The 20,302-nt window shown below is 60.7% G+C and overlaps 2 protein-coding genes across 4 annotated transcripts in view; both read right to left on the bottom strand.

Annotated features, from left to right (window-relative positions):
• Nucleotides 1–12: 12 nt before the first annotated feature.
• CACFD1 (calcium channel flower domain containing 1) lies at nt 13–9,022 on the bottom strand. 3 transcript variants are annotated; one of them, NM_001080263.1, is given in 5 exon segments: nt 13–1,587; nt 2,121–2,228; nt 4,957–5,082; nt 5,627–5,699; nt 8,848–8,995. In NM_001080263.1, coding segments are annotated over 5 exon segments (519 nt in total). In that variant the 5' UTR covers nt 8,969–8,995; the 3' UTR covers nt 13–1,496.
• Nucleotides 9,023–9,674: 652 nt separating this feature from the next.
• Nucleotides 9,675–20,302, bottom strand: part of ADAMTS13 (ADAM metallopeptidase with thrombospondin type 1 motif 13) — a 33,543-nt gene continuing 22,915 nt past the window's right edge. Inside the window, exons 21-30 of the mRNA XM_024999654.2 lie at nt 19,581–19,701; nt 18,031–18,160; nt 17,736–17,915; nt 16,829–17,011; nt 14,582–14,786; nt 13,534–13,840; nt 12,900–13,046; nt 12,390–12,566; nt 10,686–10,870; nt 9,675–10,094 (exon numbers count right to left, since the gene is read on the bottom strand). Coding sequence (XP_024855422.1) covers nt 9,930–10,094; nt 10,686–10,870; nt 12,390–12,566; nt 12,900–13,046; nt 13,534–13,840; nt 14,582–14,786; nt 16,829–17,011; nt 17,736–17,915; nt 18,031–18,160; nt 19,581–19,701 — 1,800 coding nt within the window. The 3' untranslated portion in view covers nt 9,675–9,929. The remainder of the gene's footprint in view (nt 10,095–10,685; nt 10,871–12,389; nt 12,567–12,899; nt 13,047–13,533; nt 13,841–14,581; nt 14,787–16,828; nt 17,012–17,735; nt 17,916–18,030; nt 18,161–19,580; nt 19,702–20,302) is intronic.

Here is a 20,302-nt window from a genome sequence, read left to right as displayed (position 1 = left end):
TGGGAGCAAGCGTACAGACCATCACCAGGCTTTATTGCTCAAAACGCAAGCCAGACACGGAGAGTCGACAAGGAGCACAGGAGGACAGAGCCCAGACCCCCAGGGTGGGTGAGCCCTGGCCACCTCGGTGGGTGACCTGCCCACTCTTGCCTGTGACCCGGGGGCTGGAGGGCCTGCCCAACACCCGCCCAGCTTCCTCACAGGCCAGAGCCACAACCCTGCTCCACACACAGCCAGCTCTTCCTTCCTGCAGCAAGGAGACACCCATCAGCAGGAAGGACCCCGTGAGCAGGGAGACCCCATGAGCAGGGAGACCCAGCAGAGGCAGGAGTGACCCCAGAGCCCCACTTCCTGGGGAAGGATGAGCCAGGAGGTGGGCAGGGCCCTTGCTGCTCCAGGGAGGTAGACAGTCTGATCCACGGCACACGTAGGAGACACACGCACGCACACACACGCACACCCGGCCGGCCTGCGGAGGCCCACAGCCCTTTGACCCCGGCGCTGGCCTAAGGAAGGTGGTCCCAGAGGACCCCTGAAGGCACGTGCCACGCCAGGCCGGCCGCACGGTAGACCCTGCCACCCCAGAGCTCAGCCCAGCTGAGGGCTGGGGGCATGCTGCTATCCTCAGGACAGGGCCTGCCCCCCAGCCGCCAACCCTAGCAACCCCCAGAGGTGAAGGTCCACCTGGAAGCAAAGACTGGGTGCAGCCCTGGGGCTGGCTCCAGAAGGCGGGAGCGGCCCCCAGGCTCCTGGGAGGAGCAGGGGCAGAGCCCCAGAGCCGCGCACGCTGGCCCGGCCGGCCAGGCCCAGGGAAGAGACCTGCTTCCACGCTCGTCCACGGTGCTGCGACCAGAGGCCAGAGCACGCCCAGCCGGTGGTCAGGCTGCCAGGGCTGCCGGCGGGCGCACTGGAGGGGCATCTCTGGGCTCCATGGAGGAGACTGGCGGGGCCTGGGCGGTGGTGGGAGGCCGGACAGAAGCAGCCCAGGCAGCTCAGCTCACGGGGTACCCTCGTGCCTGGGAGGCCAGGAGGCCCGAGCGGATGTGCCCGCGCGTGGAGACGGGACCCACATCCCCAGGAGCAGCTCCTCCCAGGCCTCTGGCCGGTCACAGTGGGTGGTCCCGCCAGCCACCCAAGGTCTCGAAATCTACCCCGTGGCCTGCGGCCAGCCAAACCAGGCCAGCTGGGAACAGTGGGGCCAGGAGGGTGTCTGTGCGGAGCCCTGCAGCTGGTCACCCCGAGGCTCCCCCTGCTCGCCCTGCTGCTGCTGGTGAGGCCCTCCGAGCCCTCACCCTGCCCCTCGGCACTTGGCTCAGGGTGATGCCAAGGGCGGGGTGCAGGGGCGCAGAGAGAGGACGACTCTGGGCGTGGGGACAGGTGAGCGGGATTAAGAGAACCAGACACCGGCTCCTCCCCAGACCCCTCAGGGTCCACGCTCCTCGGCACACGCTCACACAGACCAGGAGGTGAGCGGGGGCAGGAGGGCCCCCGACCCCTCACAGCTCTCCCTCCAGGGTGTCCGTGAGCTTCTCCTCGTCCACCTGCTGCCTCTGCTGCTGGATCCTGGCGTAGGAGATCGCGTCGCCCCTGGGGAGACAGGGCAGTCAGCACCAGACGGGCGACAGACCCCAGAAACGCAGCCGCCCGGCCTCTGCCCCATTCCTGGCCTAGGGCCCTGGGCAGGGAGGCCCTGCCTAGTGCCTGACGCACCCCCTGGTTTCCCCAGATGAGACCCCGTCACTGAGGATGGCAAAGACCCATCCTGTCGCCTCTAAGAGTGGCCTGGGCTGCCGGGGACGTGAGTTGAGGAGGACTGGGACCCTCAGGCTGGGCTCTGCGGGACTAGGGGGCGGGGGGCATCAGAACACCGAGCTGGGAGCGGGCCCGATGGGCAGAGGCTCTCCAGGAGTTGTGGCCCTGCGTCCCTGCCATCTCTACGCCCCAGGGGTCCCGTGAGTTCTCCTGCCTCCACCCCTTAGAGCTCAGATGCCTGAGAGGCACTGACGAGGGTCACCGACAGCGGTAAACAGGGCCACTCCAGACCCGCGTCCCCGAGAGGCTCCAGAAGGGAGAGACCACCCCCACTCCCACTGCAGCCGGGCCGGGACCAGTAAACGCACTTTTTGCCTAGCGCTGATAGTCCATACAGCACTCCGGTGGCAAAGGCGATGGCGTTGCCCAGCAGTGTGGTCAGGGTCAGGCTGATGACGATGGGAACGACCGCCATCCTGGGGGAGGAGCAGAGGTCACGGGGCAGGCCCGCCCACCCATGGCCACGACCCCTTCCCCCACAGCGGGCACAGGAAGGGTCCCCCGGCATCAGCTGGGACACAGGCTCACAATCGAGCTTCATAGAATCCTCAAACGCCCATAAGCCTGTCTGCAAAATTCTGTGCATTGGGGAGAGAATCCAAAGCTTTCATCGGATTTTGGGGAGACCTCCCTGGTGGCTCAGTGGTAAAGAACCCCCCTGCCAATGCAGCAGACACAGGTTTGATCCCTAATCCAAGAAGATCCCCCGTGCCACTGAGCAACGAAACCCGTGGGCCACAGCTACTGAGCTCTCGCTCCACAGAGCCCGTGCTCTGCAGCGAGAAGCCGGCAGACCGCGACTGAAGCGCAGCCCCTGAGGCTGCAGCTAGCGAAGGCCTAGACAAAGCAACAAGGGCCTGGCACAACCAGAACACAAGCAAAATTATTAAAAAAAAAAAAAGATTTTTGAAAGGGTCCATGATCCAAAAAGGTGGAAACAGCGCTGAGATGGTCCAAGCCTTCAATGTGCATAGAGACAGAAAGAGGAGGAAATTCCGGTGTCCATTCAGGCCTGTGCTGGCCTTGTGACTCAGGACAAGTTATTCAACTGAGGCTCAATCTCGCTAGGGTGAGGTGGGATCAAATCTCAGAGGTTGTGAGATGGAGCAGGTAAGGCGTGTTAACTACCTAACACGATGCCTGGAACAGCATAGACAGTAAAGAAACCAAGGCTCTGACTGGCGCAGTAAAATCAGCCACATCTCAACAAGGAAGATTCCAAAGATGAAACTGCATGGGACTCGCCCGCGGTGAGGCACACGCGGAGCGCGTCACCGGTGAGGCATCACCCCGCTCCGTCTGGTCCCGCTGGCACCACCTGGAGGAAGGTGGGCACTCTGGCTTACGTGTCCACAGGGTCAGTGCCTGGTCCTGGTTGGGACGTCCAGACCAGCGTCAGTGATCTGGGTTAACACACACACCCTGTACGCAATGAAGACAAGACTGTATACCCTCTTCTTGGGCACGACCAACTGAATTCTACCTGCGTGTCCATTCTGGCGGGATGTGCGATCATGAGGTTTTACTGGAGTTATAAAATTTCCCAGTAATAAAATAATAATAGGAACTGTGAAGGAAAAAAGAGACCGTGGGAAAAAAATCTTCTGTCAAAACAAAATTAAAGGCAAACAACAGGCTGGAAATATATTCACAGGAAACACAATAAAAGATGATGAAATCTTTAATACAGAAAACACATGCAACTTACCAAGTAAGACATGATGATGCCAATGGGTAAAAAGGAAACGAGACCATTGATTACCAAAGAAGAAAATGCAATTAGTAAAAGCGTAGAGAAAAAGACGTCACCTCTTAGCTAACAGATAGAAACGTGAAAATAGCACAGCACCCAGGGCCAGGGACAAGGAGGAAGAAACCCAGGGAGCCCCTGCAAATTGTGGAAACAATTTAGCCACACATTGGAATCATCTGAAGGACCATCATCCTTGACCTAGTCACTCCACACCTGGAAACAGATCCTGAGAAAATCATCAGAAACACAGAAATTTTTAGCACCAAGATGCTCATCGCAGCCTGACCTGTACTTCAGTTGGCAAACGAAGAAAAGCGTGACACAGCCCGTGGGGTAAGTATTTCTGTCACTAACCGTCATCTTATGAAGCCTTTGTGGTAAAACTGAAAACATTTGTACCATGATGTTAAGGGGGAAAAACCAGGACACAAATTTACTTGCAATGGTTAAAACTGGGTGAGAAGGGGGTTTTTAATATGCCTGCAGACAGACTGAAAGAACTCATATCACAATGTAACAGGCAGTGGGGCTTTGAGTAACAACTTTCTCTTCTCCAGGTTATCTTTAACAAACATACGTTACTGTTAGCATTTTAAAATACATTTAAAAAATAAAGATCAAGGCACAGGACATGCATTTCATATTCCTCTGTGATCAGACACGGGGGAAGCAGCTCTAGAACCGAACACACATCTTATGCTCAGACTGTCACAACCAGTGGCCTCCAGGAAGGGAAGAAACCTTTGAAATAAAAACCTCTGTGTTGACGCCTAAGGATAATCCAGATAACCACTCCTCCTGCTGCTGCCTGGAGCTCTTAACAGCCTCCCAGACACCAGGCGCTATTCTAGAAGCTGCATTAGACACATCCTGAAGTTAGTTCAACCTCAGGGTTCAGACGCGAGGACTCGGATGCGGACCTTGTTGCTAGGGGTGGGACAATCCGAGAAAAGCACGTTTGGAGGCCCTATTTCCTGTTCTTCCCCCTTCCGTGTCAGGACACCTAGGTGGGCCACTCTCCTGAAAGGCTTTCCAGAGGGACACAAGGATCTACCAGAATCCGCCCAACAACTCCAAACGGATGGGCCAACAGCCCAGGGGAGCCTCCCTTCCCTTATCACCCTCGATGCTGCAAGGCGCATGGGCCTCACATCTGAAGCCTGTGTGCCTGGAGCTGCGGGCGGGGGCAGAGCCCTGGGCGCAGAACCACTGGATCACGTGGTACAGCAGGTCCATCGTGCGACTCAGCACAAAGGCTGTCCCCGTTTAACCTCCCCGGGGAGTACACAGGAGTGGTCAGCCGTCCCCTCCCCGCTCCCGGCCAACACCGCTGCGTGGGGCAGAGGCAGGGTCTGGGGGAGCCGAGTCACGCCCGGCCCGCGGCCCCTCACCCGCAGTAGAAGACGGCCTTCTGCCAGGAGCGCAGCCGGTCTGCCTTGGCTGCCACAGCGTTCGCAAACTCCATGAACTGGCAGCAGAAGGGCGCCTCGCACAGCAGCAGGACAGAGGCGTTCATGCTGGAGGGCCGGGGAGAGGAGCAGACTGACACCGGGCCAGGCTGGCGGGTCCCGGCGCCCGTGTCCCCGGGAAGCCACCCCTCCCGCTGCTGCCTCGAGGAACCCCTATCTGGGCTGCTCACCCCACCAGGCTCCGAGACAAGCCAGAACAGGGTGGCTGGAGCAGGGTGCCCAGGGCAGAGCCAAGGCTGGGGGCTGCCACGGCCCACCTCGGGGAGCTCCCATGGAGGAGCCCAGGTCCCAGTCGCAGTGACCAGACCCTGGGCCCTTCCAGCGGGCCAGGCCCTTTCATCCCCCACCCCCAGCCTGGAGGGAAAGAGCTCCCGTTTGCCCCAAGAACCCCCGAGCCTCGGAGCAGGAACTGTTCTGCACAACTCACACCCCTCCCAGGTCCCCGAGCCCCCCGCACACCACCAGCATCCGGCATGCCTCACAGACCAGCGCTCCCAACTCGACCCCCATGGGCTCCCCCCAGCCCTCCTGGAAGGTGAGGCTCTACACACACCCCCAACCCCCTAGGCAGGACCGTCGCACGCTTACTCACACCATCCACACGCCGGCCGCGATGTTCAGAGGATGGATGGTGATGCAGTTGAAGAGGCCCGAGATCGCACAAGCTGGAAAGAGAAACACACGAGCGGGAGTCGGCCAGGGGAGGCCACCCAGGGAGACAGCTCCAGACGGTGCGAGAAGCCCTTCCGACTCAGCCCCAGGCTCTCCTCACAGCACCCAGACGTCTGCCCTCGGATAGCTGACCCAAGCGAGGCCAGCACATGGCTCCACAGACCGGTGAGGACAGACTCAGGCAGGTGAAGTGCTTGCCCAGACCCCATGGCCAGGGCGCAGCTGGATCCCGGAGCCGGCTTGCTTGAGGGCTCAGTGAGGGCATCCCGCCCTCTCTCTGTCCCAGGCCTGGGGGAGCCCACCCTCTGAGCCCCAGCTGTCCCGACACCCACCTTGCAAAGTGAGCAGCATCAAAGACAGACTGTCTCTCAAGGGCTCGGGGCAGGGAGGCGGCACCACGCACGGCGTGGGCCGCGGGAGAGGCCCTTTGGGTGTAGGTGCAGACAGGAATGCCCCTCTTGGAACAGAAATCGGGATCAGGTCAGCCTGGGTCACAATCCCCGCTCTGACCACAACCAAGCCCAGTGACTCTGGGTACGGTCTTTTCACCTTTCCAGGCCGGTTTCCTCTCCTGCAGCCCAGCCCACCCACCTGGAAACACCCAGGGCCTGCGGTGTGGAGGGGGCATCCTCTGCTACCCGGGAAAGTGGCTTCCCTGGGGCCCCAAACGTGGAGCCCGCTCACGCCCCCGATGGCCTCCCATGGCAGGGTCTGTGCACTCGCCTCCCTCCGTCCCCAGGGCCCCAGCCCGCTTCACCAAGAACTCTGGGAGCCTGCCAGGCAGGGCCAGGAAGCCGGTTGCTGGGCAGGAAGCTGCCCCCCCGCCCCAAGGCAACAATGAGCAACCAGTTCATTAAATTTGCAGCAGCTCCCTCCATACCTGATCCCTGAGAAGGCCTGGAGCCCTCCTGGTGTGTTCCCGTGTAACCCTACACAGACAGCAAGCGATGCAAGACGAAACCACGTGCAGGAAGGAGCCTGCCCTGTGTGACCCCCAAGGTCTCCCGCAGCAACAGACGCGCTCCGCCCTACTAAAGGTGGCACCTGTCCCGGACCAACCGTCACCTTCATTCAGGCAGCAGGCTCCCCAGGCCACAGGTATGAGTGCCCAAGACATGGCACTGCTTCTGCCCGACAGTCCGCTGTGCCCGTCTCGCCTGACAGAGGCCCATACGTCCTGCCTTCCACCTCCACCCCTGTGTCTACCAACAGCCAACCTTCCAGGAGGACCAGGTTTCAACCCAGACAAGCAGGCTCCAGCCAGGAGCCCTTTAACCATCAAGGGCTGGAAGATGTCCCCTCAGGGGCCTCCAATGCTCGTCCCAAGTGAGGGGGGTGTCCAGGGCCAGCCTGTCTTCTCCAGATGACAATCAAGACCCCGAGGAAATGCCTCTCCAAGGCCCCCTACCTGAGGAAGGTGGTGCTCCCGCACAGCGACCAGACAGAAGCAGGAGCTCTATCTGAACTCTAGTCTCATCTCTAAAACTCCTATGTGCTTTGCAATCGACCCTGTGTTACATGCTGTTGGGAATCCACATGACAATCACGTTCCTAAATCTGCAGGTGAAAGTGACATTTCAGGGTGAAGCCACAGGTTTCTCTTCATCTTCATGGGTCAGCACCCCAACACTATGAACTCCTGCAGCGGCCCAGGTATCCCGCTTCAAAAGCACAGAGCTGGCTGGGATGCCAGAGTTAACAAGGGACTCAGCCTCATGGCTCAGCTGGTAAAGCACCTGCCTGCGATGAGGAGACCCGGGTTCGATTCCTGGGTCGGAAAGATCCCCTGGAGAAGGAAATGGCAGCCCACTCCAGTATTCTTGCCTGGAGAATCCCATGGACAGAGGAGCCTGGCAGGCTACAGTCCACAGTCCATAGGGTCGCAAGAGTTGGACAAGACTTAGTGACTAAACCCCCACCACCGGCAGGGCTGAGGACCCCAAGACAGAGGGAGGAGGGTGATGGCCCACAGGACACAGTCAGGCCCTCCACTCCCCTCCCCATGCCTCATCAATGTCAGTCCCACAGCAGCCTCACTGATCTGCCAGGGAAACAGCTACCCAGACTCTGAAGGATCATATCTAAGACCCGACCAGTCTCTCCTACAAAGTCAAAAGCATGCTTCCTCTGAATAGCAGTGACATAGACTCAGAGGCCCTTTGGTGACTGGCAGAGGGCCTGTCCCACTCTGGCCTCTGGACAGGGGCACACCCTGCCAGAGTAGCACACTCCTAACCTGCACTCCTGGCTTTCTTCTGGCCTCCACCCACCTGGGAGGGCCCCTAAAGAGGTGCTCCTTCTGGCATATCTGATCAGGGTCTGCCTGGCCCCGGCCCTCTGTGCCAGGCAGTCACTGTTCAAATCCTGAGAATGCCTGGACAGACACTCCCTTTTTAAGACCTCGGGCTGTGCCCGCCTGAGTCCAGTAATTCTCAAGGTTGTGGGTAGCAGCACCATTCAGCTAGACTGACGCTTGCCTCGGAAGACCTCCAGATCTTTATTTCACTGAGTAGCAGATCCGCCTTCCTATACCTGATCTTTTGAGGGTGATTGCGCTAAAAGAGCCTGGCTTCCCGGAAAACTTGAGGTTGGGGGTGTGTCCAGGACGAGCCTGCATCCCGCGAACAGGAGGATGCGAGGCGCTGCTGCGGCTGAGTTGACAGCCGGAGGCAGAGCTGACATCAGAGGAAGCGCACCGTCTCCAGATGGACCCCGAGGACCCAGAGGAGGGGCCACCTCCCTTCCTCGGGGATCACCTGCTCCCCGACACCACCTGCCCCTTGGGAAACCTGGCCAGACCTGCACCCGCCCCACGTGTAAACAACCTTCGCCGGAGGATAAGGCGGTCGCTGTCCGCACGCGCAGCAGAGTCAGCAGGCGGGGCTGCCCTCCGGCCAGGCGCGTCGGGGGGAGGGGGGAGCGGCAGTGAGGCCACGTCGGGCCCGCGGCTCCCCGGGCGGTCACGCTCCACCTCCCCCGCGGCGGAACGCGCCTGGAGTCCCGGCCGCCAGCCGGTAACCATGGCAACCACAGAAGCGCCCGCTTCCCGCGCGCCCAGTGCATCCAGCAGACTGCATCCCGAGCGGGTCCCTTCCCGGGGGCACGCGGGGTGGGGGGCGCGGGGCCGGGCCGAGTACTCACAGACTGCCCCTAACACCCCCGACAGGCGACACAGCCAGCGGTACCACCACGTCATGCCCTCCTCCTGCGCGGGCTGCGCCGAGCTCCCGGGCGCCACCGCCGCCCCGCCCGCGCCGCTCATGGTGCAGCCGTCCGGCGCTGCCCGCCGCGCGCACAAAGGGCCGCGGAACCGGCCGCGTCGTCCCGGCGCGCGGCCTTGTGGGAGAGGCGGCCGCTTATTAGCATAGGGGGCGGGGCTGGCGGGGAAGGGGCTGGCGGGGCCCGGCGGAGAGAGGGCGCCCGAGAGGCCCGGGCTTATTAGCATAGGGGCGGTGCGTCGTGTCTTTAGCATGGGGGCGTCTTTAGCCCTCGGATACCTGGACGGAGAGCGCCCGGGGGCCTCGCGCTTATTAGCATAGAGGCGGGGCTTCGTGTTATTAGCATACGGGGCGGGACCCGCTGGAGAGCCCGGGGGCCTCGCGTTTATTAGCGTAGGGGGCGGGGCCGCGGCGAGGTGCGCCCGAGAGGCCCGGGCTTATTACTGTACTAGCACAGGGCCGGGCCCGGCCCCGCCGAACTCTCCGACGGTCTGCCTTCCCACCCAGACTAGCCTCCCACCCAGACTAGCAAAGGGGCGGGGCGTCGCAGGGAAGCGACAGGAGCGCGGGCATCAGGGCCTCGGTACTCCAGCCTCCCTCCTTGGGTAGACGGACGTCCGCTGGCAGTGGCCAGGGGTTTTCTGGAATCGGGTGTGGATGTGGAGCCCGACTGCGGCCAGGGAATCCCCGTCGTGCGGTGGGCTGGGTTTTCAAGCCGTGTTCGGACACTTTGGATAAAGAAAACGCCACTCAGCCGGAACGCTCCATTTATTGGTATCCGAGGGCTGGGAGAGTCCCGCCTCCCACCCTCTAGTGTTCTGTCTGTTGGAGGAGGCACTCAGACACCAGAGTCAGCTCACCGGGGCTGGACGGACACCTGCCAGGTGTTCATAAATGTCAGGCACCTTCCTTTCCCTACCGGGACTGGGAGGAGGCATTCCACTGTGTCCACTGGGCAGCTTAAGGATGCGCTTGGAGAGGAAGCTGAGGCAGGGGATCGGCTGGCTAACCAGCTCTCGTGTGGAGGGTCCAGTACTGGCCCCGAAGGCTGGCGTGTGCTTCCAGGAAGCCCTGGCTAAACTCCATCTCTGCCTGGCTGCCCTCTGACTCCCAGTAGAGCGTCTTCTGCCCACGAAATGCTGTTGTCCTCAGGCTGTGGATGTCCCGGATCTGGGAGAAAAGAGGCAGCCCAAAGGACCGACCACAAATAATAATTAGCATAAGCATTTTATGTGTAAAGTATCGTACACCCAGGTCACACAACAGCCCATCACAAAGACGCTGTTATTCTACCTGAGCAACTGAGGCTCAGAGAAGCTGCACTCCTTCCTCAAGGACACACAGCCAGAATGCCAGAGCTGGGATCTGAGCCCAGATTTGTACAGAGGCCAGACAGCCTCCTGCAGGGAGCTGATACCTTACAGAGGCCAGTTCGCCCAGAACACACCAAAGCTCATCGAGGGAGGGCTTGGCCTACTCTTCCAGTAAAATTATCTGATGTGCTAAAATTATGCTTCAGTCCTGGGTGAACCGGCTGCCTACATCAGCCAGTTCTGTATTTCATTCTTGTAGGGAGCTCAAGAAACATTTGTTGGTGAATAAATGGAAGAAACTTATCTCCCATTCATTCATTGATTTTGAGGATTTTGGTCTGAAGTAGACTCAGTGGCCCAGTCCAGTCCCTGCCCCCTGTCCCCAGGGACGGCTGTCCAGAATGATAGCAGAAGTCAGCCCTTCCTGTCCCCATCCCAGCAGCCTCACCAAGATGTAACTGGCATCAGTTCCCTCGGCTCTGGTGCCGCTGTCCACGGTCAGGGCATGGATGGCAATCCGGGCCCACGGGGCCACGTCGATGAAGATGCGACAGCCCCCCACGTTCCTCCCATCTGGACTCATCGATGGGCTCGAGATTTCGCCCCGGGGTCCGAAGAGCTGCATGTCACATCCTGCAGGGGAGAGCAGGTGGACAAACTGGGAGAGGACCATCTCACACACAGAGGATGCCCCAGGGATGGTTGCTCCTGCCAGAGGCCAGGACAGCTTACGGCCAGGCAGCAGTGGGGGTCGGTGCGGCACCACGGTCAGGATCAGGGCCCCCTGGCAGAAGTCCCCACTGAACCCCACCTCTACCACTTCCTGGCTGGGTGACCCTAATGAAGGCTTTAAATGCTCCGGGCTGCAGTTCCTTCTGTAAAGTGAAGGGAATAGCAGCACACACTGGGCAGGGCAGACTTTTTAAGATACCTCAGGGAAGCCACACGTGCAAAAGAGCTTCACACCAAACCCGGCCCGGGGGCAGCCCTCCTGAGTCTCCCCCGAGGTAGGTGCCTGTGCGTGGGGAGCCTGGGAAGTGAGGAGCGATGACCAGGCCAGCAGCCAGGGCCTGTGCTCCATGCTGAGGGGCCAAGGAAGAAGGGTCCCAGGATCCCACTTCCCACCTGAGGTCTGGGGGGCCCAGAAGTGCCTGGAACCCCGGGGGAAGCCACCTTCCAGCAGCTTGGGATGCAGAAAGAGGGCAAGACCCCCAAAGCAAACCAGAGGGCTATCCACGGGTCTGCTGGGGCCCCAGGCTTGCAGGGCTCCCGGCCACTGTCCTGCACATGAGGTGCGTGTGCACACACACCCTGCTCTGCAGAGGATGAGCCAAGAGGACAGTGCACTCAGGGGGGCTGGGCAAGGCAGCTTGCAGAAGGCCCTTAAAGGATCCTGAAGGACCTGAGTGCCAGGCCAGGGTGTGGGGCCATGGTGGCCTGAGGGAGGGTGTGCGCCCTTGTGCCATGGGGCCCCAAGAGGAAGGGAGGCCACACAGCTCGGGACCCCATCCTGGCCACACGCGCAGGGGTGGGGTGTCAGGGGGTCCAGGAAGGCCATGCATTTCATTCGCAGTCAGCTCATTACTTTGCCGACAAAGGTCCGTCTGCTCAAAGCTACGGTTTTTCCAGTGGTCATGTACAGATGTGAGAGTTGGACCACAAAGAAAGCTGAGCACCGAAGAATTGATGCTTTTGAACTGTGGTGTTGGAGAAGACTCTTGAGAGTCCCTTGAACTGCAAGGAGATCAAACCAGTGAATCCTGAAGGAAATCAACCCTGAATATTCATTGGAAGGACTGATACTGAAGCTGAAGCTCCAATACTCTGGCCACCTGATGCGAAGAGCAGACTCACTGGAAAAGACCCTGATGCTGGGAAAGATTGAGGGCAGGAGGAGAAGGGGGTGACAGAGGATGGATGGTTGGATGGCAGCACTGACTCAGTGGACATGGGTTATGAGCGCACTCAGGGAAACAGTGAAGCACGAGGAAGCCTGGTGTGCTGCAGCCCCTGGGGTCTCAGAGAGTGGGGCACAACGGAGCAACTGAACAGCAATGGCTCAGTCCTCTGTCTGCCTGGCCCGCCAGCCCATCAGCACTGGCCCCGCTGGCAGGTTCTGGGCGGGTGGGGAGGCTCCACTGCCTCGCCGTACCTCGGTGGAAGGCTCCCAGGGCAGGCTGGCTTGAATACCGCAGCAGCACTCCGCCTCCGGGCCGCACAAGACGCTGCCTCACCAGCAGCGTGTTGGCTTGGGAGCTGAAAACCATGCCGGCCGGCTTCCCGCACATCTTCCTCCACACGAGCCTGCCCCAAAGCAGCAGCATCTCCCCTGGGAAGGGGCAGTGCAGTGAGGACCCAGCACCCCCAGTCCAGCGGCAGCCCAGTGGCCTGGGGCAGACTCAGCTGAATTCAGGTCCCGATGCTCCCACTTACTGGCCATGCAACACTAAGGAACTCCATGTGTAAATTAATCTCTTCTAGCCTCAGTTTCCTCATCTGTGAAATGGGGACAGCCACACCCCAGTCCTCAGCTGGCTGTAGTGATTACACATGGGGAGGCACTTGGAGCATGCTCCCAGGCATGGGGCACCCTCGAGTTACCCTCACTGGCACCCCCAGACCCTGGGACTGGCAACAGCTGCTCCCGTGGCCCCAGACATACCAGCACTGCAGTTGAGAGAACCCTCCAGAAACCGGAGAGTCACCACTTCACCCAGGGGCCGCCCGATGGCCACCGCACAGTCTGGCCGCGCCGTGCCTCGCATGTCGATGATTCCCGTTGGCCCAAGGTGCTGCCGGCCACAGACACCTAGCAAGCAAGCAGCAGGACGGCGGGTGAGCAGCACTCCCAGGTGGCGCGTCCCCCGAGGGGCAGGGCCAGGGGAGGAGCCTGGGAGCTGGGGTGGCTCATGTCCTCCCAGGCCCCACCAGAAGCCTTCTCGGGTGAGCAGGGCACTGCGTGGGTCAGCGCATCACCACCCCAGGCATAGAGCCACGCCTGATGCGCCAGTGGGTCACACGGGCAGGGCTTCTGACTCTTCTCAACCTTCGGGTTCTTCTCCCCGATGGTAGTAAAAGTGAGCTTGCACTTTCCCAGTGAGGCAGAGGGCCCAGCCTCCCAAGCCCACCCCTCCAGTTCAGCCGTGCTCAGCCCAGTGTCCAGAGTGCTGCAGTCACAGGTCCACCCCCTTCTCTGGGAGGTCCCCATGAGGAGCTCGGTCTTACTCTCCCCGGTGAAGATGCCTTTGCCCCCCCTCCTGCAGCCCCCCCGCACAGAAAGAAGGAATGAAACTAACTGGTCTCCACTGGGCTTTCCTGGGGCCCGGGCAGGCGTCCTTGAGCTGGGGAGAGGAGGCGGGTGTGGGGCTGGGGCCACTCCAGGGACGCAGCTGTGGCAGCTGTGGTCTGGCCTGGAGCAGTGGCTTCCTCACGGGGCGCCGGGCTGGCCATCCCCTGCCCCACGCAGGGCCCAGCCTGGCAGCCCCGCACGGTCACTGGCTTGGGCAGGTGTTGGCAGAAGTCGGCGGGCACAGGCACCTGGGCCCCAGGTCCTAGGCAGGCATCGTGCCGATGCTGGATGCCCTCCCCACAGGAGACGGAGCACTGCCAGGGAAGAGGGACAGAGTGAGGCTGACCCTGCCAGGGCAAGACAAGCACAGTGGTTGACCAGTGGCCAGGCAGGATCTGATATAATCTCTGCCCAACGCAGGAGGCGAGCATACGTGCCCATTCTCCAGATGAGAAGACTGAGGCTCAGAGAAGTCACCCTTCAAGGGTCACAGAGGGAGGAGGAGCATGGATTCAAACCCGGGTCTCTCACTGTGGCCCTCCAGGCCTCGCTGCCTCCAGGCCGCAGAGTGAGGACCTGTGGCTTCCTCCTTCCGCCCTCCGTCACTCACTCAGTGCAGTGTCCGCCCTGCCTTCCCGCCCCGCACCGCCCCTTCCAAGCGATCATCTCTCCACCCCGGATGCCCAGGCTCCTCCTGACGCTGGCGGCCATGTGCTCCGCCTCTTCTTCCCTCCATGCTGTGAGCGAGCCCCTCCAGGGGGAGGGACCCAGCCCTGTCTACCTTCATCTCTCCAGGGCCTTGCAAGGTGCTGGGCGTGGGATGGCAGCTGCTCACCTTCCGGAGTTATCAGCCCTTCATCTTCGGGCGTCTCCAGACCTTGGGGCCTCTGAAGGCCTACCTGTCCCCTGACACCTCTAGGTCTTCCGTCCCTGGGTGCCCTAACAGGCCTGGCTCTCCCCCTCCTTTCAGGGGATCACGACCCCCTGCCCACGTCCCCATGCGTGAGGACCCTCGGCTGACACACTGGCCGGCCGGCCCCAGCTGCAGCGCTTACCTGTGTCCAGGCGCTAACGTGCCACCGGTAGGCACAGTCAGCGACGATGCAAGGGATGCTGGCCTGTGGCTGCACAAGACCTGCGCAGGCTGCCCCGTCCACCTCTGTGTCCTGGCCGTGGTCCAGCCGCACACAGGCCAGCGAGCGTGTGGCTGTGCCTAGCCCACAGCTGGCCGAGCACGGGCCGAGGGACGTGACTTTCCACCTGCAGCAAGAGAAGACCCCAGAGAGGGGTTCGGCTCCCCCAGAGGTGGCACTGCCCAGGGGGGCTTCTCGGACGGCCAGCCAGGACCAGTTCCGAGGCCCCTGGGGGCTTCCAGCAGCACAGCCCCTGGGCCCCTCCTGGCTGATCACCGGGCTGAGTGGCATGGGGGAGGCTCTGCAGGAAAGAGAGCTCTGTTTCCTTAAGAAGGTCCCCCCTTCCGTCCCCTTTGTCACAGAACACCCGTGGCACCAGCTGCTGGCTGGGTCAAGAACAGGGCCGGGGCAGCGGTGCCCTGGGATGATGGACAGCTGATCTCCGTCCCCATCATTCACTCCTGACCATTGTGGTTTATCATCTTTCAGCAAATGATGATGACTGGTGCATTTCAGAGCCGAGGCTGAAGCCAGGCAGGCTGCCCTGGGGCCTGGAGTCCTTATCATCACACTAGGCTGCCCCGGCCCTGAGACCCGAGATGCCGCCTCCCGATTGCATGCCTTCTGTGGGCTTGGTGCTGTTCTAGATGCCAAGATACGGCCGGGAACCAGACCAAGTCCTCCCCACGCACCTCGGAGCACACACAGGTCTCTGCCTCGTGCCACTTGGGGCCGGATGGGTCTTTGTCGCGGGGCCATCTGAACGGTGGAGGGTGTGTTTAGGGGCACCCCCGGCCTCCACCCACCATATGCCAGCAGCAGCACGCCCCCCGCCCACCCGTGTTGTAACGGTGTCCCGGGGGGACCCCCTGCACCCCTGTGATGGCACTTTGAGCAGAGCCTGGGGAGGGATTTCTGAGGAGACACATACGAGAGCAGCGGGAAGGCAGGCGCACAAGCATCCCCTGGAATGTTCCAGAACATCAAGGGAGGCCAGGGTGGCCACAGGGACATTCCAGGGGTAAGCAGAGCTCCTGTGTGCACGAAATGCCCATTTGAAAAATCCCAGATCATCTCAAATATGATGCGCAAAAATAAATGGAGTGCACGTTTTAGCGTGAGCAAGGAAATCAAGGGACACGGGTGTGGATAGCAAATGGATCATAAAGTTACAGCGATTAAAACAGTTTGACTTGGGGGTGGCGGTAGGTGGGGGAATAAGCCAATAGAGCCTGGTAGGAGGCCCCACACAGATCCGACACACAGGAGAAGTGAGGTGCAATACAGGGGGCGCGTGGCAGGGGCGGGGGGTGCAGCCAGTGCTGCCGCGAGCTGGTGATGTGGAGAAACAGCTTGCTCCCCTACTTTGCACGCGTGCTGAGTTGCTTCAGTCGTGTCCGACTCTTTGTGACCCTATAGACTGTCGCCCTCCAAGTTCCTCTGTCCATGGGATTCTCCAGGTAAGAATACTGGAATGGGTTGCCATGCCCTCCTCCAGGAGATCTTCCCAGCCCAGGGGTCGAACCTGAGTCTCTTATGTCTTCTGCATTGGCAGGCGGGCTCTTTACCACTAGCACCCCCTGGAAGCCCCCTACTTTGCAACAGACCCCCAAATAAATCACAGATGAGTTTAAAGGTTTCAATGTAAGTGAAGTCATCCTGTGGTGGCGTACTTCTTTAAAATGAAGGAGACAGAGGAAACAGAGATACAGAAGCATCTGTGAAGCCTGGCGGTAGGATGTGGGTGACTTACACTCTTTTCTGGATGTTTGAGTGACACAGAGGAGCACTGTGTTATTTAAAGTGCAAAATACAAAGAGGAAGCCGCAGGAGCACTGGGAGCTTCCCCATTGGGCTCCCATCCATCTCTGGACCCCCCTGGCAGGACCTGCGCTGTCCCCGTGGCTTCAGCAGTGCTGAGCCCCAGGTGGACTGCCCTCGGGCCCCGCTCAGATGCTGCCTCCTCCACTGGGAAGCCCCCAGCCCACCCCCATTAGAGCTGACAGCGACTGAGTTTGCCAGAATGGCACCAGGTGCAGCCTGCCAGGAGGAAGGTGGGGGTCCTGTTTCCGTTGCCCCCACGACGCCCTGTTACCCCCATGGGCCCAGCCCCACATCAGCACACGCCAGGCACTCAGGCTGCCTACTGCCCACGCTGGGGCTGCTGACCTGGGCGGGCAGGGCTCCGGGCTGCAGGCCTCCTGTTGCTCCGGGCGGGGCAGCCCCTGGCACTGGGTGTCCGGCAGGATCTCCTCGTCCGTGTCCTCACCGTGGGCCCGGGCACAGTACAGGATCCTCTGCGCCACCCCTCCCCCACAGCTCAGGCTGCAAGCGGCCAGCTTGTACCGCCACCTGGGGCAAACGGGAGTCAGGGGGCGCCCCGGGGGACCCGGCTTCCCCTCACGTCCACCCCAGACCGGAAAGGGCCTGGAAAAGGTTCTCTTTCCGGGGAGTCACTTTTACGTCTCCCCTGGGAGGCTCAGCGCAGTGGACAGAGAACATTCAGAAGACCCCACTTTGCAGAAGGGGAAGTTGAAGGCTGACGTGTCCAGAAAAGCAATGGGGGAAGGGGCAGGGCACCCAAGGGGCCCTGCAGAGACATCGGTCTCCAACAGGAATCCCACACCCATCGTCACCCGGGCCCGCTCCCCCAGGACTCCCAACCTTCTTTCCCGCTGTGTTTCCACATCACACCAACACCGTCCATCAAATTATACATATACACACATACATCAATCTTCTTTGTCATGCGTCCCCCCCCAGCCCCCAGCGTCTGCTCCATGAGACGGGGATGCCTCTGTCTTATTAGCGGTAGGGTCCCCTTGTGACAGCACAGCAGCTGGGCACAGTAGGTGCCCAGTAAAGAGCAACTGATGAAAAATGAGCCACCAACCGCATGTGCCCACAGCATTCCAAACCCTGTGTGATAAACGCCCTACCCCCCAGTCTTCTGTGCACCAGTATGACCCACTCCTGCGGGTGAGGATGCCAAGACTTAGGAGCTAATGGGAGGTGATGATGCCACCCTGCAAGGATGCTCGCCTAGGACCACCTGCCTCCTTAGGGAGGGGCCCACCTGGCAGGGCAGGGCTCCAGGCTGCAGTCCTCCAGGGTCCTAGGCCGGGGCATGGGCCAGCACTTGGAGTGAGGCAGGGAGACGAGGCGGCCTTGGTCCATCCTCACACAGCGAACAGCCAGTGGCACCTGCCCGCCTCCACAGGTCACCGGGCACGGTGCCAAGGCTCGGGTCTCCCACCTGCAGGGAGGGAAGGCCAGTGTTCCGTAGGGAGCCGCAGCCAGGGTGGAGCGCCTTCCTCCCGGGGGCACCCAGACTGCTGCAGCTCTGCACGGCCTCCCTCCCTCAGACTCACCTGGCCGGGCACGGGGCAGCCTGGCAGGCCTCCCGCCGGCTCCCGGGCTTGCTTGCCAGGTCACACAGCTCTTCCCGGACGGGTGTCCTGAGGGCAGTGTCCATGCACACAAAACGCAGTTCCACCAGGCCTGCGGGGAGGAAGGAGGAACCCCGCACCCCGAGAAGGGGGTCAGCGAGGACCATGGGAGCCCCAGTCTCTGGACAGCTCTAGCAGATGAGGCCTCCCTGGATTTGAGTCCCGGCTTCCCTCAGAGCTCAGTTGGTAAAGAATCTGCCTGCAATGCAGGAGACCCCGGTTCTATCCCTGAGTTGGGAAGATCCCCTGGAGAAGGGATAGGCTACCCACTCCAGTGTTCTTGGGCTTCCCTCGTGGTTCAGCTGGTAAAGAATCCGCCTGCGATGCGGGAGACCGGGGTTCTATCCCTGGGTTGGGAAGGTCCCCTGGAGAAGGGAAAGGCTACCCACTCCAGTATTCTGCCTAGAGAATTCCATGGACTGTATAGTCCATGGGGTCGCAAAGAGTCAGACACGACTGAGCGACTTTCACTTTCTGCCACCTACCAGCTGTGTGACCTTGGACAAGTGACTTAACCTCTCTGAGGCTCAGTTTTTTCATCTAATGGTGCCTGATGTGGAGGGATATTTATCAAGATTTTTCCAGGAGACTAGACAGTGCTTGATGGGCTTCCCAGGTGGCTCAGTGGTAAAGAATCTGCCTGCCAATGCAGGAGTCACAAGAGACACGGGTTCGTTCCCTGGGTCAGGAAGATCCCAGGGAGAAGGAAATGCTAACCCACTCCAGGATTCTTAACCTGGGAAATTCCATGGACAGAGGAGCCTGGTGGGCTACAGTCCATGGGGTCACAAAGGGTTGGACATGACGGAGCGAATGAGCATGCACGCACACACAGAAAGTGCTTGGCACATAGTAGGCACTCAGAAATGGTGGCTGATCTTTTTATTGAGGGACATTGTAAGAGTTGCTACGTTAAAACCCCTTACTGTGTCTACCGCCAAGATGTTATTAGGGCCGTGTCCTTGAATCTCTCCTTTAGGAGTATCCACAAAAGAAATCTCTGGCCTCAATTCTAAGTACGCTGGGGTTTAGCTGAGCAAGTGATTAGGGTTTTAGGTTAGTTAGATATTTTCAGCCTTGCCTCGCAGCTTGCAGGATCTTAGTTCCCTGACCAGGGGTTGAACTTGGGCCACAGCAGTGAGTCCTACCCAATGGCCCACCAGGGAATTCCCAGGGTTTTTAGTTTAAAACACTCTGTATCTTAACATTAATTTTTGCTTCTCTGGATTGGCCACCAGAAAGCTCAGAGCTAAGTTTGGGGCCTTCCTTAGACCTGAAGAATACGCTCCTGGGTCCCAGCACGGCTGGGTTTTATGGTCACTTCCTACCTTCCAGCCAATCAACAAGCACGTTCGCATGGTTGCTGTGCTTGGCTGGCCCCAGTCTCCTTGCTTATAACGTCATGTCCTTGTGTATGCCACCTCAAACGCTACTCTCGAGTTAGCCGACCCTCAGGAGCACCAGGGCCTCACCTTGACCACAGGAGACAGAGCAGGGCCCCGCCAGGGGTGTCCACACGTGCGCGGCAAGTGCCTCCAGCCCGGGGCCGCCCGCTGGGGACGCAGCCTCCCGCCCCGGGGGCCGGACGTCCAGCTGCAGGGGCCAGGCACCGAGCTGGTGGGTCTGGGCCTCCCACCTCCAGACCCCCGGGCACCTGGCCCTCCACTCCCACCCAGCACACCCCTTCAGGAGAGAAAGGAAGTGGTCACCAGTACCCAAAGGCCACCCACCCACGGCTGCTTTCCCGGGAAGCTGGCTTCCTGGCTCCGGCAGTGACTTCATGCCCCACACTGGCCTCTACACCAGCCTGAGCAGTCACCGTGGGGCAGGCGGTGCTGGGCCTTGGGAGCCAGATCAGCAGGCACGCCTGGCCCTGAAGTCCCCTCCCCACTGCCACAGCCCAGGGAAGTCGGGGGCATGGGCTGGCATGCTTGTCTGAAAGCAACGCCTCCCAGCTTGAGCCCATGGACGCCGGTGGGAGCCTGGCAGCAAAGTGCCACCATCTTATCAGGCTCTGGACGCTTCAGGCTGCTCGCCAGTGGGGAGGGGGCGTCCCAGCACCCTGAGCTCTGCATCGAAGTCTGCCCTCTGCCCAGGGGCCTCCCGGGGACAGCAGCCCTGCACGAGGGAGGTCTTCCAGCTCTGGCCAGGAGGCCAGTGTAACCAGAGCTCCCCCTTCTCCCAGGATGCTCAC

Source organism: Bos taurus, chromosome 11 (genome assembly GCF_002263795.3).
Source record: "Bos taurus isolate L1 Dominette 01449 registration number 42190680 breed Hereford chromosome 11, ARS-UCD2.0, whole genome shotgun sequence".
NCBI classification, from domain to species: domain Eukaryota; kingdom Metazoa; phylum Chordata; class Mammalia; order Artiodactyla; family Bovidae; genus Bos; species Bos taurus.
This window is presented reverse-complemented; position numbering and strand designations above follow the sequence as displayed.

Coding starts and splice junctions, on each gene's coding strand:
- CACFD1 (XM_059891174.1), bottom strand. Junction 5,083..5,626: donor GCGGCCGGCGTGTGGATGGT/GTGAGTAAGCGT, acceptor CCGGCCCTCCAG/CATGAACGCCTCTGTCCTGC. Junction 1,588..2,120: donor CTATCAGCGCTAGGCAAAAA/GTGCGTTTACTG, acceptor CTGTCTCCCCAG/GGGCGACGCGATCTCCTACG.